Source organism: Equus quagga, chromosome 7 (genome assembly GCF_021613505.1).
Source record: "Equus quagga isolate Etosha38 chromosome 7, UCLA_HA_Equagga_1.0, whole genome shotgun sequence".
NCBI lineage: Eukaryota > Metazoa > Chordata > Mammalia > Perissodactyla > Equidae > Equus > Equus quagga.
In genome coordinates, this window is record NC_060273.1 from 128,771,568 (window position 1) to 128,799,105 (window position 27,538).

General features: G+C 38.0%; 1 protein-coding gene across 5 annotated transcripts in view; it reads left to right on the plus strand.

Moving 5' to 3' along the window:
* The first annotated feature begins 18,580 nt into the window (after positions 1-18,580).
* Positions 18,581-27,538, plus strand: part of AP3B1 (adaptor related protein complex 3 subunit beta 1) — a 227,628-nt gene continuing 218,670 nt past the window's right edge. For 2 of the 5 annotated variants that reach the window (XM_046666494.1, XM_046666495.1), the window contains exon 1: positions 18,581-18,860. In XM_046666494.1, the coding sequence (XP_046522450.1) occupies positions 18,733-18,860 (128 nt within the window). In that variant the 5' untranslated portion in view covers positions 18,581-18,732. The remainder of the gene's footprint in view (positions 18,861-27,538) is intronic. The other 3 variants (XM_046666496.1, XM_046666492.1, XM_046666493.1) reach the window with 3 other exon arrangements.

Sequence of the window (27,538 nt, forward strand, 5' to 3'; positions counted from 1 at the left end):
TTGGATTCAGTACTATCTAAGCTGAGTTTGGATAGATGCGTAGCCAATAGCCAGAACTCAGGCAGAGTATAGAGAGAAGGGTATTCCAGAGGGAGGGAACAGCATTCTCAAAAGCCTACAAAAAAGGGGAATTCATGGCCTAGTGGTTAAATTCGGCGTGCTCCACTTTGGCAGCCCGGGTTCAGTTCCTAGGTGTGGACCTATACCACTCGTTGGTGGACATGCTAAGGTGGCGACCCACATGCAAAACAAAGGAAGATGGGCACAGATGTTAGCTCAGGGCAAATCTTCCTCATGAAAAAAAGAAAGAGAAATTCAATGTGAGTGTCTGGAGCTCAGATTGAAATGTCTTTGCAGGATGGAATGAGGAGGAGTATCACAGGAGATGATGTCACTGTATTCATAACTTCACCCAACTCCAGCCCTTCAGGATCAATAGCTGATCCTTGTACTACTTAACCAAGAAAATATGCCTGTGAGTGATCTCCATTTTCTGTTCACATTCACACATGTCTATATTTTTCCTCGTCCTTCCCTTCTTCCCTCCTTCTATTCAAAGGCTAGCGCCTTCATCTATATCTCAATTTTTGGAAGGGTGGAAACAGGGAGACCAATTAGGGGACTATGCAGTAATACAGATCAGGAGTCAGAACAGGCCCACTGCCTGTTTTTGTAAATAAAGTTTTATTGGAACACAGCAATGCCCATTCATTAAGTATTGTCTATGGTTGCTTTCAGCCTACAACAGCAGAGTTGAGTAGTTGCAACAAAGACTATATGACCTGCAAAGCCTAAAATATTTACTTTCTGGCTGTTTACAGACAAAGTTTGCTGACCCCTGATCTGGATGAGTAACCCAGATGAGAGAGGTTGGTGAATTGAATTTGAGCGGTGGTGGTAGAGGGATGAGGAATGATCATATTCTAGATGTACGTTCTAAGTAGAACCTACAGGGTTTGCTCATGGATTGGATATGAAATGAAAGAGAGGAGACAAGAGTGACTGAGTTTTTTGGCTTGATCAACTGGAAGAATAAAGTTGCCATTTGCTGAAATGGAGAAGGTTGTGGGAAAGGTAGGTTAGGGTGGTAGGTAAATAAGAGTCTAGTTTTGTACGTGTTTGCACCTACGTTTGAGATGCCTGTTAGAAATTTAAGTGAAAATGTCAAATAGGGAGTTAGATATACAGGGTGGACTTCAGGGGAAAGGTCAGAGCTATAAATATAAACTTGAGAGCTGTCAGCATATAGATATTTAAAACCATGAGACAGAATGGGACTATTTAGTAAAGGACTGCAAAGACAAAAGAGGCCTGAAGACTGAGCCCTGAGGCACTTGAACATTCAGATGTTGAGGGTATGAGGAGGAAATAGCAAAGAAGACAAAGCAGATGAGTGAGTTAGGTGAAAAACCAAGAGAGAATGGTGAGCTGAAAGCTGTGTGAAGAAAGCGGGTCAAAGAGAAGAGAGTGATGAGCTCTCAAAGTTGATCAAAGGGATAATAAGTGCAATAAAGGTGGCATGGTCCACTCAGGAGTATGGACAAGAGCAAAGGGTCACACGGTTCCTGGAGTGGTCTTGGGGCCGTTTAGTCATGCAATGCCAAGGCCTTGGGTAACCAAAGTGGTTAAGAAGGGAAGTGGCAGGTTCTGGATGGGCATGTCCCCTTGTCCTGGAGAGAATGGTACAACCAGAAGAACACCAGAATGGGGCCTTTCTTGCCCAAATCTAAGAAAGGGATTCATGCCTTATTCACACTTATATGGGTTGTTGTAAAAATTAAATGGATTGATGTGTGCAAAGAATTTAGAATAGTGCTTGGCAAAGGGTAATCACTCAGTAAATATTTGTCTGTTGCTATTATTGTTTACATTCACTGGGTCCAGAACAGTAGGTGTTATACAGCAGAAAATCAGTACATTTTCAATAATTTAAAAAATAAATATAGATTTATTATTTTCTCTGATATTTTAGATGCTCATTGAAGAGGATTCAAATTTAAGATGTCAACTGGGAAAAAAAAAGGTTTTGCTATGTTTACAAACCACTGTTGCAGTGTGTATGTGTGTGTGTGTGTGTGTGTGTGTGTTTTACCCTGATGACCAACATTTTGATTCGTTGATGGCTCCTCTAAGGAATTGTAGAATTTTGCGAGGTCATTGACCTAAGCTGCCTAGCAGGTTTACTGGAGCCTCACCAAATTGATTAGCCTATGGACTTGGAGCTTGAAACCAATGTTAATCATCCCAAGGGCAATTAAAGCAAGAGGGAAGCGCAGCACAAGCGTCTTAGTTACAAAATAAGAAGATAGCCTCAGTCTCTATCCCCCTATCCTCAGCCTTGCCAAGAGAGCAATCTCAACTCCTTTTCTGCAAAATATTGCTTGTCAGTCCGACTTGTCTCATGTCTTAGCAACACAAAAGGAACCCAAGGAAAGCCAAACATTGCAATTTGATTGCTCATGATTTGATTGGTACTATGATTTAGTAAATTGCTTTTTTTGAGGGTTGTTCTTTTTTGGTTTGTTTAAAGCTGAGGACTAAATGTAGCAATAAAAATTTAAATTACCTTGGCTCTTGCCTGAAATGCTCAATATTCCAATCTCTATGCCTCACTGTGGTGCCAGGGAGAAGAGCAAAAATAGTCGACAGTGATTCTGCATTACTGATGCACTCTACTCATTAGATTATATTGAAATGTTATGACTTGCTGGGCTCAGAGTGTTATTTCATTTTTGCCTCCAGTCATTTCAAGTAATTTTTTATTAGTACATAACAAAATACAAAATTTTTTGAAGTAAGACTTTCTAATTGGAAATAATAATTTTTGATAGAAAATTAAGCCCTTTAGTAAATAATGTTAAATTATCATCAAAATTACATTTTCATGAATAATTAATCAATGCCACTTCAACTGTTTAGTATGGTTGAACTCTAGTAATTGTTAGGTTTAATTGTATTCTCTTGAGTTCAGCAGAAAAATTAAATCAGGTCATATGTATTTCACTGTACAAGCTTATCTTGATAGATAAAAAATTCACTGAAGAAAAATACTCCAGGAAAGTAAGTTTTTGGTAAACTTATTCCAAAATGTTATAGTTACATGTTAGCACTTGCTACTTCAATTTTTCTAGAATTCCTTTACTTTAATTAAGACAAAGCAAAGGTTTTCTCCAATATAGCCCCAAGATAGCTTTCATGGTGTATGTTCCAGGGATTTTTTTTCTATATTTATTTTTAATTGAATGCATGATCAGTGTAACAGACACCAGATTTTGGTTGAATTATTTATTCATTCCCTGTGTTTAAGGAGGGTAAAAACAATGGGCTATTCTTACTGGTATGCCTAGGGCTCCAAACATATGAAGATAGCACACACTCATATCTCCTTCAGTGTCGTAAAAATGTTACAGTTCATCATGGATATGATAAAAACAAATACAGCCTAGTTTAATGAGGCATCATCACCCTCTCTTGACTCTTTGGTGATGTCTTAAAATGATTTTTACCATAGTTAAAATTATTGAACTTATTTGTTCTCTCTTAGGAATCTTGCTGAATTTTCCACGTATCAGAAAAACAAAACATGTTAAATTACTACTATTATTACTCCTCTCTTTGCTCTCAAGGTATTATCTAAAGGATTCCTTTATCAATATTTGTGTGCTTTGCTGTGTTACATCTCCGATTTTTTGTACCAGCCGAATTTTATAAAGTAGGGTCCTCAGTGGGAAACGATCCTTGGAGTATTGGGATTGTCAGGGTACCAGTAGGGGCTAAGGAGTGAGGAGAGCAGGGGAACGGACACAAATTAATAGCAGAAAATTATCTAGCATAGAAACTTCAAAGTCAGCCTCTTAACAGTAGCAGTTAGAATTATCACTGGCATCAGCCTAGTATTATCATTTATCTTTGCCATACTCCCTGTGGTCCAGAATGTCTAGATATTCCAACTGGGTAGATGTGCTGCTGGGAGACACTCAGAAAGAGAAAAAGAACTAATATTTATTGAGCACGCATAGGTGCCAGGCACTGTAGAGATGCTTTCACATTCCATATCTCTTTTGGTCACCATTATAATCCTCTAAAGGTGGTATGATTATCTTCATTTTACTGTTGGAGATATCAAAGGTGAGAGTAGTTAAACAACTCACCTGGAGTACCCCTGGTTATGCAGGAAGCAGAGCTAATTGCTCCAGCAGCAACATTAGTGGGGGAGAAAGAAGGGACCAAGTAGGTCAACACGGATTTGGTCTTGTTTCCAATGTTGATGCTAGAGCTCATCTCAGGATACTGCGGCCCTAAGATAGTCACAGGAGAGGATTTGGAATTAAATAGCTTTCAGAGGTGCATGTCTTGGGTTCAGTATTCCCAGACTCTTGCTTGAAAGCTCTTGTGCTGGAGTAGACATTTCTTCATCTTTATTTTTCCCATGCCACCTTCCACAGTACTTTGAACATCACGATTATTTAATAAATATTTATTAAATTTAATTTAAAATCTTCTTACAGGGGCAGCAAGAAACAGTCATTTTATAGTAGTGGTCTAATTATAATTGTGTCCACTCTGGGATATTTGTGCTTGTCATAGTAATTGAGGACCCAATTAGAGAGTTAAACACTGAGTAAACAAAAAATAATTGATAGAGTTGACCTGCACAGCAAAACATACTTGCTAAAGAAAGGGCAAAAGGAGAGAGAGAAGGAATTATAGTACTTAAAATCAATAATTTATAAGATTTTAACATTTGAAATTATAATTAGGAGAGAAAGTCAAATATGAGCAATTAGCATCTCTTATTTTCTGTGAAAACAACTACCTCTGCTGCCTACAACTGGAATTACCACTTATCCCACACAAGAGCTTCTTCTCCTAATTGGGTCAGATTATATTTTTAGTACAATTTTATTCTAATGAATGCGGGCCCTTTCTATTAACCTTAACAGTGAAGAAACATGAAACAACGGGAGAATATATCATTTGGGACTTCAAACTAACTGTATATGCTAATGTGACAGGAATGACTGCTTGAGGACAATTTTATCATATCGATTGCAATTATGAAGGGAAAATAAAATCTTCTCAAGTATTCTTCACTCTCTCTGAGTTAATTGAATTTTATAACCTTTGCTAAACTCTTCAAACAATAGAATCTTACTCAGGCAATATCAAATAATTACAAAGAACTTTATTATCTTCCAAAAATTCTGCTGAGTTGATAGATTTAGTGGTTTCCTTTATTTTCATTGCAAGAAATGATCATCAACATCATCACTGTTGCATGCAAGATCACCATGGCATTTATCAAATCTGTAGGGCACTGTGCTAGGTGGAGAGACATCAAGAAGTATAAGATGTAGGCTTTGTCCTTGAGAAATTTATAATCTACATGGAGACATTTAGATTAGTTAAAGTTGGGCCAAAATAATTTATTTAATCCTGCGAGATTTATTAGAATCATTCAGTGGGGACACATATGAGAGTAACATTAGACTCCCATCTTAAAGTTATCTTAAAATAAATTCTGCCTCCTACGCTTGCTAAGAGACACAAATATGTTTTGAAAGATAATGCAGATGTTATTAGTTACCTTTCTGAGAAGAGAATGAAATCCATTGATCCCTGGAGGATAAAACATTAATTCTCTGAGCATTTTATTTGGGTGACTTGGGAAAGCATTCAAGTCCCATCTCCTTAACTAATTGGCAGTGTAACTATCACTTATAGCACATTATTGCTCCAGCTGCTGTGCTAAAGGACAGGCTGTGTGAAAAGTTATTTACCATTTCCATGACATAGACATCATGTACAAAAAAAGGCCAAGTTTTCCAATACAGCATACAATAGTACTCGTCATAAGTTAGTATAAAGAAAGCCCTTAATAAAATGAGATGTTTTACACTGATTTTTCAATGCTTGAATTTGAAAAAGGTGAGGGGAGAGAATTTTTTTCCCTTCTAAAATGGGCATCTGGAAATAAGTAATGAGGATAATTGGGCAAGTGCATTTCCTAGGAAAATGCTATGTTTATCTTCCTGGTTTATTTTGTTTGCTTGGTAATCAAGCCTTACGTGATTATCAAATTTCCTTTATAAGCACATTTAATTGAAAGTTAACAATCCACTTCCTTTATCAACAGTGTGAGTGGATGACTTTTCCAGCGTAAGGTCCAGTCACACGGATCAGCAGTTCACACGGGTGAAGCAGGTCCTTCGAGGCTCTCCAATTCCCTCTGCCGTCTATTCTCAATGTGGTACGACGGAGAAGTGCTTAGAGCTTTAAGAACCATTACAACTTTGAGGTTGTGGCTATATGTGCTTTCTCTTTGTTCTTTCTGTTTTCACAATAAATTTTCAAACCTGTAGAAAAGTTGAAAGAAGAAAACAGTGAATACCTGTATACTCTTCACCTAGAGTCACTATTAACATTTTGCCACACCTTTTTCTCTCTCCTTTCATGCACACACACACACATATTTTTAAGGAGACGTTTTTTTCCTGATCCACTTGAAAGTAAATGGCAGATGTGACACTACGCAGAAATGTTTCAGCATACATCTCCTAAAAAACAAAGACTTTGCCTATGTAACTTCAAATCCATTATGACACCCAAAAAGGTGACATTAATTCACTAATATCATCTAATATACAGTCCACATTCACATTTCTCTAATTGTCCAAAAGATATCTCCTATGTTGTTGTTTTTCAAATCCAGACTCCAATCAAGTTTTACGTATTGCATTTTATTTTTCTGTGTCTTTAAAGTCTTTTATTCTAAAGTAGTTCTCCTGCCTTTTTACACTCATAACATAGAATTTTTTGAAGGGTCCAGGTCTATGTGTTCTTTTTAATAAAAAATTTTGAATTTTTTAAAAACGTTTTGATAAATGGACTATGTGTTACTTTTTCTGTTGCCAATGCCTGAGAAAAAGCCTAAATATTGGGCCTAAGTTCTGTAGACTGGCAACATAACTCATTTTATACCAAAAAACATTGGTAAAAAGGAAAAATCCTATAATGTGTCCATAATAGCAAGGAGCACCAGGAATTAAAACTAGCCATGAACACATAGGTCATTACAAGTTGATTATCTTTTTCTTGAGTCTGCTTAACTATCCACGAAAATATGAGAATTTTTGACTTGGAAGAACCTCAGAGGGAAGTTAACTAGCTTGATTCCTTATATTATCAATGAGGAAACTGAGTCTCAAAGAGTCTGTGGTTTGCCAAGGCCCCCTGCCAGTTAATTGTAGAGATGAGGCTAGAAATAAGGTGTCTTGATTTCCCATATCCTTGTGCCTCTGATTCTCTCAACTTCTCTGTGATCACCATCCATTTCTTTAATCTCCTTTCTTTTCCATTTCTTCCTTCCCTTCCTTTTTCTCCTTCCTTCTACTGAGCAAACAACCGCAGATCTTTTTTAAGAAAAACAAATCACTTCTTTTAGACTTCTACCACAGTTACTCAATAGTGACATTATGGACATTTTGGGCTGGATAACTCTTTGCTATAGGGGCTGTCCTGTGCACGGTAGGAAGGTTGGCAGCATCTTTGGATTCTCCCTATTTGATACCAGGAGTGTTCCTCCATTTGTGACAACCAAAACTGTCTCTAATTATTTCCAAATGTCCCTTGGGGGCCCAAATTGCCCTGTTTAAGAACCATGGCCAAACGGTTCTTAGTTTGGCCATGGTTCTTATTTTATTTGCTAGCTTTCCTTTTGCTCCAGGTCAACATAAATTCAAAATTTCTTGTATTTGTAACCATAGCATAGGTACAATTTTTATTCTACTATTTTTACTTAATGGTGGTCTAGTGGTTAAGATCTGGTGCTCTCATACGACAACCCAGGTTCATTTCCCAGTCAGGGAACCACACTGCCCATCTGTTGGTCATCATCCTGTGGTGGCTGCCTGTTGCTGTGATGCTGAAAGCTATGCCACTGGTATTCCAAATACCAGCAGGGTCACCTATGGTGGACAGGTTTCAACAGAGCTTCCAGACTAAGACAGACTAGGAAGAAGGACCTGACCACCCATTTCTTAAAAAATTGGATACAGACGGCCAACAGGCACGTGAAAGGATGTTCATCATTAATTATTAGAGAGATGCAAATCAAAACTACAATGAGATATCACCTTATGCCGTCAGAATGGCTATAATTAACAAGATGAGAAATAACAAGTGTTGGAGAGGATGTGGAGAAAAGGGAACTCTCATACACTGCTGGTGGGAATGTAAACTGGTGTAGCCACTATGGAAAACAGTTTGGAGATTCCTTAAAAAATTAAGAATAGGGGGCTGGCCCTGTGGCCGAGTGGTTAAGTTCGCGCGCTCCGCTGCAGGCGGCCCAGTGTTTCGTTGGTTCGAATCCTGGGCGCGGACATGGCACTGCTCATCAGACCACGCTGAGGCAGCGTCCCACATGCCACAACTAGAAGAACCCACAACGAAGAATACACAACTATGTACTGGGGGGCTTTGGGGAGAAAAAGGAAAAAATAAAAATCTTAAAAAAAAAAATAGGTTTTTTAAAAAAAAAAAAAGTTAAGAATAGAACTACCATATGATCCAGCTATTCCACTTCTGGGTATTTATCCAAAGAACTTGAAAATACAAGTGTGTAAAGATATCTGCACCCCTATGTTCATTGCGGCATTATTCACAATAGCCAAGACTTGGAAATGACCTAAGTTCCCATCAATGGATGAATGGATAAAGAAGATGTGGTATGTATACGCAGTGGAACCCTACTCAGCTTTAAAAAAAAGATGAAATCTTGCCATTTGACAACATGGATGGACCTTGAGGATGTTATGCTAAGTGAAGTAAGTCAGACAGAGAAAGTCAACTACCATATGATCGCACCCATAGGTAGAGATAAAAGCAACAACAAACAAACACGCAGATATAGAGATTAGACTGGTGGTTACTAGAGGGGAAGGGAAGAAGGCAGAGGGTGAAAGGGGTATCAGGGCACATGTGTGTGGTGGCAAATGGTAATTAGACTTTTGGTGGTGAACATGTTGTAGTCTACACATAAATCAAAATATAATAATGTACACCTGAAATTTATATAATGTTATAAACCAATGTTACCTCAATAAAAAAAATGGAAAAACCCTATGAATAGCACTGGGGCATTGTCTGATACAGGGCTGGAAGTTGAAGGTGAGAGGATGGCACAGAAAGACTGGGCAGGGTTCCACTCTGCTGTACGCATGTTCACTAGGAGTCACAATTGACTAGATGGCACTAACAACAAAATTTTTACTTAACATTCTGTAATAAGTACTTTCACTGCTGCTATATGACAGGGACACTTGTTGTTTCTGCCTGTCTAGCATCCCTACTCCCTCTTCCAGCAGCGGCACCACTTTGTCCACTGTGGAACTGCATTTCCCTTACCTCAACCATTTAGTTCTAGGCTCCCACCCTCTGTCAAAGGTGTGAACAAGGGACCCAGGCCTGACCAGTCATAATAATCCATCTCCACAGCCATAGTTATTAGTCTCAGTGATGCGCACGTGACCCAAGTCAGGCCAATCCTTTCCTGGGAATTTGCTGGAAGAAAGGCTCTACTTCATGTGGGTTGCTAAAGTGTGGTGTTGTAAAGTCGAAGGTCCTGGCAGCTATGTCTTCAACTTGTCTGCAGCTTAAGAGAATGAAGCCAGGACAGACAGAAAGCAGAGGTGAGAGATGGGAGAGAAAATCCTGGTGGTACCATGTGGGTCCCTAGATCCATTACTCTCTGAGGGCAGTGCAACCCTCGTCAATAAACCTCTTCCCCCACACCCTTTTGTTCATTTATTTTTTGCTCAGTTGGTTTGACAGGGATTCTTTCTCATTTGCAACAAAAATATTCCTGATTGAGAAAGTAGTATTCTTGTTTATAATATTTAATGGCTCGTATTTCCTCAAGTCGTAGTATTTCCTTAACTGTTCTGCTAACGTTGCACTTTAAAGTCTTCAGAAATATTTTTCCGTTAGAAATGCAGTGTTCTTTTTCAGTGCCTTTTGAATGACTTCTAGTAAATTTTCCATTAGTTTCCTCAAACATGGGCCCTTGGTTTGGATTCTGAACTACAAGGTTTAAAACTGAGTGATTTACCACCTAATTGAAAGCCATTCAGTTTTGCTTTTTCACTTCCGTGATAATCATTCCGTCTGTGATTATACCAACTGTTGTGGCAAGATCCGCTCCAGCTGCATGGGCACATTTGAAGGCGTTAGTGTGCTACGTCAGTGGCTTGGGAAATTTTTTATAGTATCACTAAGATTTATTTCTGACTCTCGTAGGAGCTGCTTTATGATTTCTTTTAACCTCAAAGACAATATTGTTCCATTTTAAGCCTTCAGACCTTTACATTCACTTAAGATATTGAATTACTCTGTCATCCTAATGTTTGTGAAAAATGCCTCTGATTCTCTTATTATGATGAAGTCTATATGTACATTTACCTGTATAAATTAACTTTTCCATATTTTAAGATTTAGTTCAAATGTTACTGTCTTCTATGTGATTTCTTTTTCACTTTGTTCACGATTCGTTTTCACCTATCATTGCACTTAGTAAATCTACCTCGTATCTATGAAAGGCGATGCAGTGATGGGAGTAGCGCCACTGAAGGGTCCTGTAATAGCCATAGAATCTGATTCTTTCAGAGAATCATAGGTAGCAATATACTATAAAATATATTACCATCAAGTTATTTATGGAAGCATAATTTTTAATAGCAAAAGATTAGAAACAAATCAAAAGTTCATAATTAGGGGGCCAGTTTAATGAATTATGATACAGCCATAAAATGGAATACTATGCAACTGTAAAAAAAAGACCAGATAATTTTTGAATATATTGATATGGTGCGATCTCCAAGATACATTAAGTGTCTGAAGAGGTGGTTTAGTAGAGTAATTAAAAGTGTGGACTCTGGAGTCTGATCTAGGTTCAAAGATCAGCTCGGCCGTTTATTAGCTGTGTAAACTTGGGCAAGTTTCTCAAGTCCAGTTTCTCAGTTTTTTCCACCTGTGAAATGAAGATGCTAATGGTAACTACCTCACAGGATTCTATGAGGATAGAATGAGTGAATACATGCACAGCACTCAGAAGAGTGTCTGGCCTATAGTAAAATAACCGAACTATAACAATGGGATATGAACGAATGATTTTTTAATTATGTAATATAATTCATAAAAAACGAAAAATTAAATATTTTCTAAATATTTTTCCCAGTGTTTACTATTATCGCCTTCTGTTGTAGAATTATACATGCTCATGTAGAGGGTTCTCTCCTCTGTTATTATAATGTCTTTGAGGACCAGGCCTGGCGTTTCCTCGTGTGTGTGCCCTGCATGATCTCCAGCATGTGCCATATATAAGGCAAGTTCCATGGGTATTTATTGATGGAATTAATAAAACATTCAGATTCCTCTCCGTACATAAATGTGATTTCAGAGCTTTAACATTTAGAGTATTGACCTTAAACAAATAGACAACCAATTATATCTGCACCAAAAATGGGGTTTATTTGGGATCAGCAAAGAATTGCTATTTGGGGTCTGCAACCATGGCAAGCCATGTGCAAGACCCCCCAGCAGCAAGAGAGGGAAAACTCTTTTATAGAGGAGAAGAGGAAGTTGTGAGGGCTATTGTAAACAAAGGGTTCAATGTGTAGTGGCTTTTCATTGGCTGCGTTGTGACAGCCTCTCATTGGCCGAGCTTCTTGCCTGTCCAAAAGAGGAAGTCTTTCTTATTCCTGTTGGGCTCTGCAGTCATTGGAGGGCATGAGAATTCCCCCTTTTGGCCTCCCAACTAAGAATTAATGTTTATTAATTTGACATTGTCCCTTTTGATTGAGATCTTTCTCTGAAAGCATCACTGATCAAGTTTTTCTGGTTTCAGCATCTGTCCCTTGATGCCAGGAAGGACCTTTCCTCAGTTTTGTGTCCCACATTGGAGGGAGAGTGCACAGATGGGAAATGTATTGAGGCCACATTTGAGGAACAAGGAGGGGTAGAAGAGAGAATTCTCAAGCATTTTTCTCAGGTCAGAACAAGCTTGGTGGATCAAGGAATGGGAAGGCCAGACTGTCTGGATTGTAGTCAACTAGGGAGAGTGGGTCACAATGAAGGGAGGAGACACAAGTGATGGTCAGATCAAGTAGGACCATTGTAAGTGCATGTAAATGACAACTTGGAGCTTGAAATTTTTAAGAGCTTAATAAATGGAAACTCCTAGTTATTAGAGATCATATTATTGTTTTATCCATAATTTAAATTTATATATTTTCAAAAGTAGGAATAGCTTTGTTCCTTATAATCAATTCAAATGAACACTTAGAAAATACTTGTGAATTTGAACCTCACGACTTCACTAACCCAATAAAATTTAAATTCTGTTAAAAACTTTAAAAAGAGTCATTTTCTAATTGTAAAGCCTTCTACAACTATCTACATAGAAGTTATTGCTTTACAAGTATTTGTTTATTGTTTCTAGCCTAGATTTTTGCTAAGTGGCTTTTTCACCCCAGTCCTCAACCAGGATACTTCTCCCTGAATCCTGAAAATATTTTCCTAAAATTCATTCAATTTTTGTGGTTAATTTTTAATCAATCTGGAATTTATTTACAGGTATTTTGTGAGTTAGAGACTATGGTATGCTGAATGATGACCCCCAAATATACCCAAATCCTAATTCTTGTAAACTGTGAATGTTACTTTATATATATGGCAAAAGTGACTTCGCAGATGTGATTAAGGTAGGATCTGAGATGGGAAGATTGTCCTGGATTATCTGGGTGAGCCCTATATATAATCACAGGTGTCTTTATAAGAAGGAGGCAGAGGGAGATTTGACACAGATTGGGAGAAAGAATGCAAGGAATGTGGCTCTAAGAAGCTAGAAAAGACAAAGAAGGGCTTCTCCCCTAGAGCCTCTGGAAGGAGTGGCCCTGCCCATGCCTTAGACTGTGTCACTTAATTTCAAACTTCTGGACTCCGGAACTATAAGGGAATAAATCTATGTTGTTTTAAGCCACTAAATTTGTGGTAATTTGTTACAGCAGTCATTGGAAACTAATACAGAGATCTAACTCTCCTTTATCACGCTATACTTTTTTTTCCAAAACCTTTTTTTCTTTAAGCTGCATTTATTCTTCCAGATGAACTTTAGATTCAATTTGTCTTGTAAAAAAATTGAATTTTGATTAAAACCGTGTTAAATATAGAGATTCACTTAAATATTCCTAACCAGACACGAAGACTCTCTTTTCAGATCTTTCGCCGACCTCCTATATTTAAATTATAAAATTTTATAGTTTTTCTTCACTTAGGTATTGTATATTTCTTAAGACTTATTTATTGCTATTGTGGAAAAGGATCTTTTTAAGATTACATTTTCTAATTAGATAATATTGGTGTGTAGGAGCGCTATTAGATTTTCAATCTGGCCACTCTGCTGAATCAATTTAAAGGTCTAATAATTTTATCTTAGATTTCCCAGCAATACAATCATATCATCCATAAATATTATAATCTTTCTCTTCTTTTCCACTACTTATTTTTCTGTTGCATTAGCTAGAATCTATAGGACAGTGTTAAATGGTAATGCTGTTAATAGGCCTATTTGTCCTTTTTCGGACTTTAATTGGAATGCCGTTAGTGTTTCATTAAGTATGATATGTGTTTTACTTTGTTTATTTTGTGGAAGTATTTTAACATCATCTATACATGCATCTCTTTATATATGCATAAAAGTGATCAGAATATTTCCTGCTATTTCTAGGTTATTAAGTATTTCAGAAGAGGTGAGGAAGTATTATTTCTTGTATTTCTGACATCTATTAATACATATCTTATATAACTATATATAATAAGTATAATAAGTTTCTCAATGTTGAAAAATTATTTTACTATATAACAAAATCAATTGGCTAATTTAATGTTTTCATTTAATATTTTTTCAGTATTTTGTTTAGAAAGTTTATAGCTCTCTTTTTTGTATTAAAAAATTCAGCCTTTGGGGTTGGCCCCGTGGCCTAGTGGTTAAGTTCGTGTGCTCTGCTGCAGGCGGCCCAGTGTTTTGTTGGTTCGAATCCTGGGCGCGGACATGGCACTGCTCATCAAACCACGCTGAGGCAGCGTCCCACATGCCACAACTAAAAGGACCCACAACGAAGAATATACAACTATGTACTGGCGGGCTTTGGGGAGAAAGAGGAAAAAAATAAAATCTGAAAAAAAAAAAATTCAGGCTTGGATATCAGTAATGCCAGTCTTACAAAATGAATTTGGAAGTGCTTTGTCTTTTTCTTTTTTTAAAATTTGGTAATAATTTAAAATAACAGAAACGGCCAACTGTTTATAGGCTTACTAGAACTGTATTGGTTTGGTTTCTTTTTGGTTGTAGATTTTTCACTTTTCCAATTTTTCTATAATTATTTAGTCTATTCAGGTTTTCTACAGTTTGTTTTCTACAAGTTTAGGAATCAATTTTTATAACTTACACTCTCCTAGAAAATAATGAAAAAGGTTAACATTCATTATCTATGTGTGCCTACAAATCAAAAGGATGGATAATCCACTTAAAAATAAGCCAATGCCAAGTCTGCATAGTTAATAGAAGAAAAATTCAAATAGCCACTTAATGTATATGCTTTAACTCCATCCTATTTAGGGTAAGCATGTATCCATGTTTCCTTGGGAAAGTCCTGGTTTATATCTGCTCTTCCAGTCAAATTATGACTGGTGTCACCTTTTAGTCTTAAAAGTTTTCTATTCAGACAATAAATTATATAGTCTCCCTAGTTATAATAAATAAGGTGAAATTTTAAACCGTAATGAGGATTTTATTTTATTTTTTTGCCAATCAGATTAGCAAACATTAAAAAGATTTCTGACATGAATTGCTGGAAAGGGTATAGTGAAACAGAGGTATATTGGTGGAATAGATAATTGGTACTGTCTTTTTGAGTTATAAATTTCTCAATATCTATTAAAATGTTAAGTATGCATGTCATTTGATCTACCTATTGGCCTTCTAGGATCTTAACTTCTGGAAATTCTGATGCTGGTTTGCAAGCACATGTATGGGCAAGGTACTTGTATAGGTTGCTGATTAAATAAATAAAGGTACATTTATAAAATGAAATATTATGTAGATGTTTAAAACAATGAGATAGCTGTACATATATTGGCATGGAAAGATTTCCGTTGTATATTAAGAGAAAAAAGTAAGATGCAGAATGATATTATAGTTTTAACTGACATTTGGTAAAATATACACATATACAATTTGTTTTCCTATGCTTACGAAAAAAGTTTGAAAATATGTACACCAAATTTAATACCTATTATCATAAGAGTTTAGATGAATAGAAACTGAAATGAGTAAATTCAATAAAGGTTTTGTTAAATATTAGGGAAAAGTCACTTTTAAAAAAACATAGCATACTCAACAATAATCCTGAGACACTATGTATGCTGGTAGAAAACAGAAAAACCTGGTTTTGGCTTGGTAACAAGCGTCAGAGCATAATCCCTTGGTTCTAGTAGAGCTGACATTTCTTCTGGTTGGAAGCATGACCTTTTCCCTCTGACAGAAGACTTCATGACTCTATAAAAGAGTTTTGAATTCTGAAGAGAAGGGAATACTAGACCTCAACTTATGTAGTTACTATTTTTATATTTCTGTAAGAGTATGCAGTCTTAGAATCTTAAGGCAGTAAGGGTGCTCAAGTGTCTTCTTGTCAACCCTCTAATTTCTTTTTCAGTCATAAAAGAAAGTTTTATCTGTTTTTCCAAGGAATATGTGCTTTGCATCTTATACACAATAATCCAGAGAGGAGAAAAAAAAGTTACCCAACAACTATTTTGAGGCATATATAACCTTAATATCCACACCATTCAAGGACAACGTAAAAAAAGGTAGGTCAACCTCCTACATGAGTCTGTATGAATAAATAAAAATACTACCAAATAAAATCAAGCAGAATATTAAAAACGACAGACTCGAGAATAAAGAACTTCAAATCTACAAGAAAAGCAGACTATTCAATGTAAAATTAGGAAAATACATCCATGTGCAATTCCCAGAATAATATGCAAATGGAACAATAATCATATAAAAGATGCTCAAATTCATTATGACCATGAAAGTGAAAACAATTACAATAAAAATAATATTTATATCTATCATATTGAAGACAATAAAAACTTTAGAAAACCCAGTGTTGGTGAGAATGTGAGGAAAGAAGATTTCTCAGACACTGCTGTGGGAATGTGAACTGCTAAAATTATATTGGAGAATGATTTATGATATTCAGCAAAGGTGTATATAATCTACAACCAAGAAATTCTTCACTCAGCTATATATGCCGGAGATTCTCTAGGGTATGTATTTATCAGTGTCCTCATTTTACAGACAAAGGAAACCAAAGCCTAGTTTCTTTTACAATTAAATGAATTAATATATGTAAATCACTTATGTGCCTGGTACATGTTACGCCATCTATTAAGTATATCTCTGACTATCATCATCATTATCATTGTGAATAATCAGCTGTAGGTGAAATTTTATAAATTGATCAATATCAATATTGACAAACAACACATGTTAGGTGCTCCATCATTGCATCTCTGGAGGGGTAGTCTAACAGCTGAATTAAAAAACCACCAAGTTTTGACCAGACTGTGAGGTCTGGAGGATGTTTCCTCCTTCCCACCTACAGCTTCAGTCATGTGTGTTTCCACAGTAACAATGTGGCCTTTATTTTTTAAGTTAATTTTTCATAGTTTTAATTAAGACAATTTTTTTAGAGCAGTTTTAGGTTCACAGCAAAATTGAGAAGAAGGTACAGCGATTTCCCATATACTCCTTGCCCTACACATGCATAGCCTCCCACATTACCAATATCCCTCACCAAAGTGGTACATTTGTTACAATTGATGAACCTACATTGACACATCATTATTACCTGAAGTCCATAGTTTACCTTTGGGTTCACTATTGGTGATGTACATTCTACAGGCTTGGACAAATGTATAATGACTTGTAGCCATCATTATGGTATCATACGGACTATTTTCATTGCCTTAAAAATCCTCTGTGGTCTGCCTCTTCATCCCTCCTCCCCTCTCTCCAACCTCTGGCAATTGCTGATCTTTTTACTGTCTCCATTGTTTTGCCTTTTCCAGAATGTTATTTAGTTGGAATCATACAGTATGTAGCCTTTTCAGATTGGCTTCTCTCACTTAGTAATATGCATTTAAGATTCCTCTGTCTTCTCATAGCTTGATAGCTTATTTCTTTTTAGCACTGAATAATATTCCATTGGATGTACCATAATGTTTTTATTCATTCACCTTCTGGAGGATGTCTTGGTTGCTTCCAAGTTTTGCTAATTATGAATAAAGCTGCTACAGACATCCACATGCAGGTTTTTGTATGGGCATGTTCTTAACTCCTTTGGGTAAATACCAAGGAGAGCTACTGCTGAATTGTATGGTAAGAGTATTTTTAATATTTTAAGAAACTGCCAAACTGTTCTCTAAGTGGTGGTGCCACTTTGCATTCCTACCAGCAATGAATGAGATCATGTTGCTCCATATCCCCACCAGCATTTGGTGTTATCAGTGTTCTGAATTTTGGCCAATTGGTGTGTAGTGGTATCTCACGGTTGTTTTCAAACCAAAAAAAAGTGGACCTTTTGAGAAGTTGAGGGGCACACTCTGATCCTTGAAACACCCAATCCTCTTCCTAGAGGCTCTAGGCCCCCAGGTTGTGTTTCACTAGACCCTTGTCAGTTTCTGGCTTCTTGGGTTTTGGGTTTCAACGCCTGCCTAGAGGGGAAGAAATAGGGAAAGAGTAGGGACCGCGCTGAAACCCACCTGAGACGGCAGGCCTGGGGAAGTAACGCCTGGAAAGAAGCTTTGTCAAGTGCTACCCTAGGGCCAGGCAACATTCCGCCTCAGCTCCCTAGCAGACGCCACCAGGAAAGAAAGAGGTGCCCAGATGATAGACTCCTCCTGGCGCGTGACGTGGCTCTATTTTATTGTATTTTTTGGCAGCCAGAGGTCGGTAGGAAGTACTCCTTTAGCTCTGATCCTCAAAGGCACGGTCCTGAGAGGTTTCTTTAAAGCGGAGCGTTCTGGGGATAAAGGTTGCTTGGGACGGATGTGAAAGTAAGGCCACGCTGGCCTGGCCGGAAGGAGAGGAACAGAAACTAGCCTAAAAAGGAAAAGCGATCATGCTGGGTTTAGGAAAGCTAATCCAGAGTGTTAAATGGCGTTTCAGGAGAAATCTGAAAGCTGTTGGTTTACAGCAGGAGTCAAGCATAGACGTGTCCAGGCCCGGGGAACCTCCTCAAAGGATCAAAATGGACACAATGGGTATCTCTTCCCAAAAACACTTTAAAAGCGGAGAGCCCAGGCTTCTGCAAGCCGGTGGCCTCCTTTCCGCACTGCCTGGGTCCCAGCCTCTCAGCGACCTCGAAGGCCCGGAGAGGGGAAATCCAGGCGGGCCCTGGAGCGGCCGGAGTGGGCTCCGGCCAGCCCGCACACTGGGCATGCGCAGGGGGTGGGCCGCCAGGTTGGCTCAGGGAGCCGTGACGAGTCCGGAAGCGCGTGCGCGCGCCCCTCCGCTCGAGAACTAGTTTTGTTCCGCGTCCTGTGGCCGGGAGTCCTTCTGAGCGAACCCCCCGGCCGGACCCGGTCGGCGCCGGCAGCACCGCAGCGATGTCCAGCAACAGCTTCGCTTACAACGAGCAGTCTGGAGGAGGGGAGGCGACGGAGCTGGGGCAGGAGGCCACCTCGACCATTTCCCCCTCCGGCGCCTTCGGCCTCTTTAGCAGCGATCTGAAGAAGTGAGCAGAAAGCTTGGGGCGCGGGGCGGGCCTGAGGAGCGGGGCCCCGGGGGGCGGGCGCCGGGAGAGCGTGGGGTCGTCCTGAGCCCGCCCCGGAGCCGGCGGTGGCCTGTCCCGCAGGTGGGTGGGGCGGGTCCGTGGGAGTGGTGGGAGTTGTTGGTGAGTTTGGGGTGAGGGTGTGTAGGGATCTCTAGTAGTTCTCAGACTTGAGTGAAAAAAGAGCCGTTTGGGTCCCGTCCCCGAAGACTCTGCTCTGATTGAGTTGGTCTGGGCTGGGGCGCAGGAATCTGAATCTTCAACAGTCACTTCTGGCTGATTTCATGTTTGCTGGATCAAACTTGGGGAAATGGGCAGCGTAGGGTGAGAGGAGGGTTGGCCAGTGGAGAGGGAGGGTTAGTGCGAGTGCTGCTCGTGGGAAACCTTCCTGCGACCCCGGAGTGTAGGAGCCTGGAGGTGTTCTAGGCGCTCTGGGAATGGACAGACTGATTTATGCCAACCTTTGTATTCTTGGACAGTATCCTTTGCACTACAGACGAAAAACCCCAATCCCAAACAAAATAATAAACATATGAGAAGAGAGTATTTAGTGTTACCGTGAACAAATCCTACAGTTTTACAAATGAATAATGTTAATTTTAACGCACTCTAAAACAATGTACACTTCGTTTTGTAAAAGTTAGAGTATTTTAAGTACCATGGAAAAATGGAAAGAAAGCACCCCTAAATTGTTTTTTGCTTTTTGTTTTGGTGGGAGGGATTTTAAACTTACAAAATCCTGGTAACTTTATATTTTATTGTAATCATTTTCACATCTTTTAAATGTTTAATCTCTCAGTACTCAACATTGTAGTTATGTATTAGGCTGTCACTAGATTCATGCTGAATTAAGGTAAAGTAGCCGTGCTGGTGGCTTTGCAAATGTCAGAAGGAAATAATTAAAATTTAATTTAAATTTTACTAACAAGATCGGGCAGTCTGGAAAGTTGCTGGTAGTTGAAATTGGGATTGAATTTTGGCTGTACTAAGCTGACTGAAATCTTGCGTACAGCATGTGGAATGCAGTTTTTCCCCCCTTATTCTCAGATTAGAAAAGTTTAAAAGTAATGTAACTAATTTCTTTTCATTTTTCGTTTTGTGCATTGAGATAATGGATTGTTCCAACAAGGGCTGGTTGTAGCTGTACAGTTCTCTTAGCAAAATGTTTCCACTGTTGAATTAACCTCGAAGTCTGCCTTAGTCTGTTGGCTCGGGACCGGTTTACAATTAATTTACTTTTAGTGGTTTGTGAACATCTAAGATGTTCTTCTCTTAGAGCCTCGGATTTCCTATTTTGTCCGATTTGGGCCTGATGTGGAGAAACATGTATGGCTTTGCCTATGACCAGTGCTGTTGAGGTGATCGAGCAGGTTGATTTAAAATAAAAATAGCTGACATTTCTTGAGTGCTTGTACATTTGTGCACACTCCTTTACATTTATTGTTTCATTCAGTCATCCTAGTAACCCCGTGACTTGTTACCAGATATTTCTCTCATCTTACTTTGCAGATGAGGAATGGAAGCACGAGTGGTTAACTTGCCCAAGATCACAGAGCTAGCACCCTGGATTTGAACCCGTACATTGTAATCTTAGGGCCCATTCTCTCAAGCCCTTGGATATGCTACTTACTACCTGATAAAATTTACAGTGCTTTTTAGAGAATGCATGCAACTCATTAAAAGTTTAAAACTTTGAATAGTAGCTGTGGACAGTGTATGACCTTGAAGCTTTAGGAATTAGAAACATTTTGGCCATTGAACTGCAACCTCCTGGGGTTGTACAGAAACAAGGGAACCCCACTTCTGGAAGTGGTCACTTAATCTCTCTTGAACCTACATTCTCTCCTCTATAAAATGGTGATATTTCTTGCCTTTTTTAAAAAAACCAAATGACAAAACTTAAAACTTACTCTGTTCCTCTGCTCTAATTTGTTTTATTGAAGTATATTTGACATGTAATGTATTATTTTGATGTACATCATGATTTGATATTTATATTTATTGTGAAATGATCACCACAGTAAGTCTAATTAACATCAGTCACCATACCTAGTTGCAATTATTTTTTCTTGTGATGAGACCTTTTAAGATCTATTCTCTTAGCAACTTTCAGACATATAATAGATTATTATTAACTGTAGTCACTGTGCTGTGCCTTACATCCCCGAGATTTATTTCATTTGTAACGGGACGTTTGTACCTTTTGACCCCCTTCACCCCTTTTTCCCACCAGCTCTGCTCTAATTTTTGATGGTTTACTTTGAAATAGTTTCAAGTTTACAAAAAAGTTGCAAAAATAGTACAGAGAACTATCCCTTATGAAGATTCACCGATTTTTAAAAATTTGCTACATTGCTTTCTTTCTCTCTTTCTCCATACACAGACAGACACGTACATATATTCACATTAGCATGTTTTCTGATCCATTGGAGAATAAGTTGTATGCATGATGTCCCTTTACTCTTAATACCTTAGAGTGTATTTTTTTTTTTTAAAGATTTTATTTTTTTCCTTTTTCTCCCCAAAGCCCCCCGGTACATAGTTGTACATTCTTCGTTGTGGGTCCTTCTAGTTGTGGCATGTGGGACGCTGCCTCAGCGTGGTTTGATGAGCAGCGCCTTGTCTGCGCCAGGGCTCGAACCAACGAAACCCTGGGCCGCCTGCAGCGGAGCGTGCGAACTTAACCACTCGGCCACGGGGCCAGCCCCCTTTAGTGTGTATTTTTTAGAAAGAAAGATGTTCTCTTAACAACCATAGTACTGTTATATTCAGGAAATTTAACATCATTGCAATCTACAGTCTGTAATCCAGTGGTGTCATTTGTCCCAATAAAAAATATTTTTTTATTAGCATTTTTCCCTCTAGTCCAGGCTCTAGTCCAGAATCATGTATTTCGTTTAGTTGTCATATCTCTTTACTCCCCCTTGATCTGGAATAGTTGCTTAGCCTTTGTCTTTCACTACATTGACATGTTTGAAGAGTACAAGCCAGTTATTTTATAGCATGTTAATCAGTTTGGGTTTGCTGGTGTTTCCTCGTGTTTGGATCCGTGTTATGTATCCCTGGTCAGAATACGGTAGTATTATCACTGGTAATAGGTGATGTGGCTTCTCAGACTACTGCATCTGGGGGCATTGGATGCCCATCTTCATGGTCTTAATTTTCACAGTCAAAGGGTTGTTCATTATTTCTGTTTTTAAAATAATCTCTCTATGGGGGGACCCTTTCAGACCATGCAGATGTCTTACTCCTCATTAAATTCACCACCTCTTACATTTAGCAACCATTGATGAATCTCCTGAACCAGTCTTTATCACAGTGGCTGCAAAATGGTGGTGTTCCAACTCTGACTGCTTCCACTGTGCCGTTCTTTGGCCTCTTGTCCTGAGGCTCTGTGTTCTTTGATCCTTCACTAACCATCTCAGGGATGCCTAATCACTTCGCAGTCACAGGATTATTCATGATTTTTGTTTTCTGAATTTAATCTTATTTATCAATCATATTTATTCCCTCCTCCCTTTAAACAAAGCCAGAATTAGGGAGTTTTAGATGGCTTTTTGAAAGCAGATCCTATACCTCACTTATAGGTTAATCAATCCTGTGTATTAGATTCTTGGCTTCAAGATTTTCAGTTTCTTCATTTAAAATGTAACAAATTGATTTTTTGGGATTCCTTTCTTTTGGCATTGTTGTAAACTTTTATTCCTCTAGATTTTTTCTAAATTATTTTCCTTCTTCGTCTTAAACAAAGAAGCTCTTCTTTTATCTTAACCAGTTTGGCTGTGTGTGTATAATTAAAAGATAATTTTATTTCTAGATTAAACATTTAATTAGGAATTAATTTCTAGAAAGGAACAGACAAGGCTGATGTTTCCTAACAATAGTAAAACTCCTCAATTTCTGGATGTCTTCTCCTTTGAGCGTATCACGGTGTATTAGAAAGAGCCTTGGAGCTAAAGTGAGAACACCGGGGTTTAAGTTCTTTTCCACTTGTAGAAGTGTTTTCTTGTTCAAGTTGCTTGATCTCTTCAAACTTCAGTGTCTTCATTTCTAGAAAGGGTGTGATAATACTTGCGTATTTTGTGAGTTTCTCATGGGGTGGTATAATTGAAGGTGATTTTAGCACTATTTGGAAAGGTTGGTGAAAGCTTCACTGAAGTGCGGACATTTTAGGTCTTAAAACGTGAGAAGGTTTTTGCCAGGTGGAGGAAAGGGGAGTTCTTCAGGCAAAGTATATGGAAACAGGAGAGTTCCAAAAGAAAATGCATGTTCAGATGAGATATAGATTTGGGCGTCAACATTTAGAAATGTAGGTAGTAATTAAAGCATGGGACTGGATGAATTCGCCCAGGGAGAGCTTTCTTGTCAGAAGAAGAGGCAGTTTAGACAAAACTCTAGGGAACACCAACATTTAAGCTGTGAATGGAGGAGAACTAGGGAAGAGACAGTGCTCAGAGGGCTAGGAAACCAGAAGAAGCTTTAAAAAAAAAAAGGGAAGCTAAGAGGGAAGTTAGTAAGAGGAAATGGTCAACTCTGTTTTGAATTGCAGAGTGAGGGCAAAGAGAAGGAAGGCTGAAAAGAGGCCATTGGATTTAACAATTAAAAGGTGACTTAGCAACCAGGAACTTAGCAATGCAGTACCTTCTCAACCACATTGAAAGGTAGCATTTTTAGTCCCTTGTGAAATTGGGGTGGGCTTTTCATTTGTTTAGATTCACAGAGCTGATTTAGACCCAGACGGAGTGCTACAAGCTCTCCTGTAGTCATACTGCATCATGTAACGTCAGGTAGTCGGTGCTACATCAGTGTAGTTGCATTGCATTGGTAAAGCCTGGCTTAAATCAAAACTGAATCAAGAAGAAGTAGAGAATTTGAATAGACCAGTCACCAGTAAGGAGATCGAAACAGTAATTGAAAACCTCTCCCAAAATAAAAGTCCAGGACCAGACGGCTTCCCTGGTGAATTCTACCAAACATTCAAAGAAGACTTCATACTAATCCTTCTGAAACTCTTCAAAAAAATTGAAGAGGAGGGTAGGCTTCCTCACTCATTTTGCGAAGCCGGCATTATCCTGATACTAAAACTAGATGAGGACAACACAGAGGAAATTGTGGGCCAGTATCACTGATGACTATCAATACAAAAATCCTCAACAAAATACTAGCAAATCGAATACAACAATACATTAAAAAGATCATACATCATGATCAAGTGGGTTTCATTCCAGGGATGCAGGGATGGTTCAAGATCCTCAAATCTATCAACGTGATACACCACATTAACAAAATGAAGAATAAAAATCACATGATCATCTCAATAGATGAAGAGAAAGCATTTGACAAGATACAGCATCCATTTATGATAAAAACTCTGAATAAAATGAGTATAGAAGGAAAGTACCTCAACATAATAAAGGCCATATATGACAAATCTGCAGCTAATATCATTCTCAATGGAGAAAAACTGAAAGCTATCCCTCTAAGAACAGGAACCAGACAAGGATGCCCATTATTACCACTCTTATTTAACATAATATTGGAAGTCCTAGCCGGAGCAATCATGCAAGAAAAAGAAATAAAAGGGATCCCAGTTGGAAAGGAAGAAGTGAAACTCACTATTTGCAGATAACATGATTTTATATATAGAAAACCCTAAAGAATCCACCAAAAAACTTTTGGAAATAAATGAATATGGTCAAGTCACAGGATACAAAATCAACATATAAAAATCAGTTGCATTTCTATATACTAACAATGAAGTCGCAGATAGAGAAATTAAGAATACAATCCCATTTAGAATTGCAACAAAAAGAATAAAATACCTAGGAATAAACTTAACCAAAGAGGTGAAAGATCTGTACACTGAAAACTATAAAAACATTGTTGAAAGAAATTGAAGAAGACAGAAAGAAATGGAAAGATTTTCTGTGCTCTTGGGTTGGAAGAATTAACACAGTTAAAATGTCTTTGCTTCCTAAAGCAATCTGCAGATTCACTGCAATCCTGATCAAAGTTCTAATGATATTTTTCACAGAAATAGAACAAAGAATCTTAAAATTTACATGGAAGAACAAAAGACCCTGAATAGCCAGAGGAACCCTGATAAAAATAACAAAGCTGGAGGTATCACCCTCCCTGATTTCAAAACATACTACAAAGCTATAGTAACCAAAACAGCATGAGTGGCACAGAAACAGACATACAGATCAATGGAATAGAATTGAGAGCCCAGAAATAAACCCACACATCTACGGAAAGCTAATTTTTGACAAGGGAGCCAAGAGCATACAATGGAAAAAGGAAAGTCTCTTCAATAAATGGTGTTGGGAAAACTGGACAGCCACATACAAAAGAATAAAAGTACACCATTATCTTACACCATACACAAAAATTAACTCAAATGGATTAAGGACTTGAACACAAGACCTGAAACCATGAAACGTCTAGGAGAAAACATAGGCAATATGCTCTTCAACATGGGTCTTAGCAACATATTTGCAAGTACCGTATCTGACCAGGCAAGGGAAACAACAGAAAAAATGAACAAATGGGACTACATCAAACTAAGAAGCCTTCTGCACCGCAAAGGAAACCATCAACAAAATGAAAAGACAGCCTAACAATTGGGAGAAGATATTTGCAAACCATATATCTGATAAGGCATTAATATCCAAAATATCTAAAGAACTCATACATCTCAACAACAAAAAAAAACTAACAACCCGGTTAAAAAACGGGCAAAATATCTGAATAGACATTTCTCCAGAGAAGATGTACAGATGGCCAATAGGCACTGAAAGGATGTTCAGCCTCATTAACTATCAGGGAAATACAAATCAAAACTACAATGAGATATTACCTCACACCGTCAGAATGGGTATAATTATCAAGACAGGGAACAAGTGTGGGAGAGGCTGTGGAGAGAAGGGAATCCTCGTACACTGCTGGTGGGAGTGTAAACTGGTGCAGCCACTATGGAAAACAATATGGAGTTTCCTCAAGAAATTAAGAATAGAACTACCATGTGATCCAACTATTCCACTGTTGGGTATTTATCCAAAGAACATGAAAACATGAGTCCATAAAGATACATGCACCCCGATGTTTGTTGCAGCATTATTCACAATAGCTGAGACTTGGAAGCAACCTAAGTGCCCATCAGTGGACAAATGGATAAAGAAGAGGTGGTATATATCCACAATGGAATACTACTCAGCCATAAGAAACGATGAAATCTGGCCATTTGTGACAACATGGATGGACCTTGAGGGTGTTATGCTAAGCAAAATAAGTCAGAGGGATAAAATCAAATACTGTATGATCTCACTCATAAGTAGAAGATAAAAACAACAGTCAGCTAGAGACAGAGATTGGATTGGTGGTTACCAGAGGGGGAGTGGGGAGGCAGGAGGTTGGAGGTTAAAAGGGGTGATTAGGCACATGTGTGTGGTGATAGATTGTAACTAGCCTTTGGGTGGTGAACATGATATAGTCTACACAGGAATGGAAATATAATGATGCACACCTGAAATTTATATAATGTTATAAACCAGTTACTGCAATAAAAAAAAAGTCTTGTTTATGTTTTTAAGTTAAATTTTGTTTATTGTCATCTTTACAACATCAGCCATGAGAATTTCATTACCTACAACCCTTTAACCTTTAATATCAGTGTTTCTCAGTGGGGTCCAGTAGGAAGATTACATGTGTCTGGTTTGTATACAGTTACAGCCTATCTAACTTTATCTCTGCCGCTTGTTGTTCTTTTCAAGAAAGCATATAGAAGTGCAGCTGAATGAGAGTAACCTTTTACAGGGATGTTCTGAAGTTTACTTTATTAAAAATAAAGATAAACCAGTTCCAGATGTCAGTACTTTATTAATAGTAACATTATTTTGGACATACCTGAAAGAGTTGCTGTGTCTCAATATGAGGTTCTAAACTTTTTTCTGTGATAGTTTCCATTTTTTATTATAATATTTAATTTTAATTAGGGTCTATCCCATATTTTTGTTATTTTTTCACTTAACAGTTTTTAATAGTTCCAGTTGTTTGAGCTTGCTCTGCTTTCTTTTTACTTGTCCTGCTGTTTCTCATTGATACCTTTGTCTCAGTCAGTCATTCTGTATTCTCAGGCTATGTAGTGACTCCATGAAAATTTGTTGAATATTGTCTAAAGGAACCTTTTTTACAAACTCGTCTATATACATAATTTATGTGAAGGTGCCTAGCAAAATGTTTGGCTCCTAATTTTGCTTAGTAGGTATTTTCAGATCCTATTCAATTGAATGATTCAGATTCTACTAGCATTTACTGTCTCTTTTACCAGTGTGGTTAAAAAATAAAGCATGACTAATTCCCGGACCTTATGCAGAAGGAAAAGCTGGTCTGGTATCCCTATTGTGTTGTATTATACTGATCTATTATTGTTTCACCCTGAAGTTAATCGTCTATGGGTCTAGAACAGCCATTTTCTTCTTCCTTGTGTCTTTGCTGTGGTTAGGGTTAATTGACCTGGAATTGTCACATAGATATTGAATGAACTTTACAATCAGGATTTTTTGTCTCTCTTCCATTCTTCAAAGGCATCTTTATTTGCAAATTTGGGATTATTCCATAGTTACAGTTCATCCTTCTGTGTT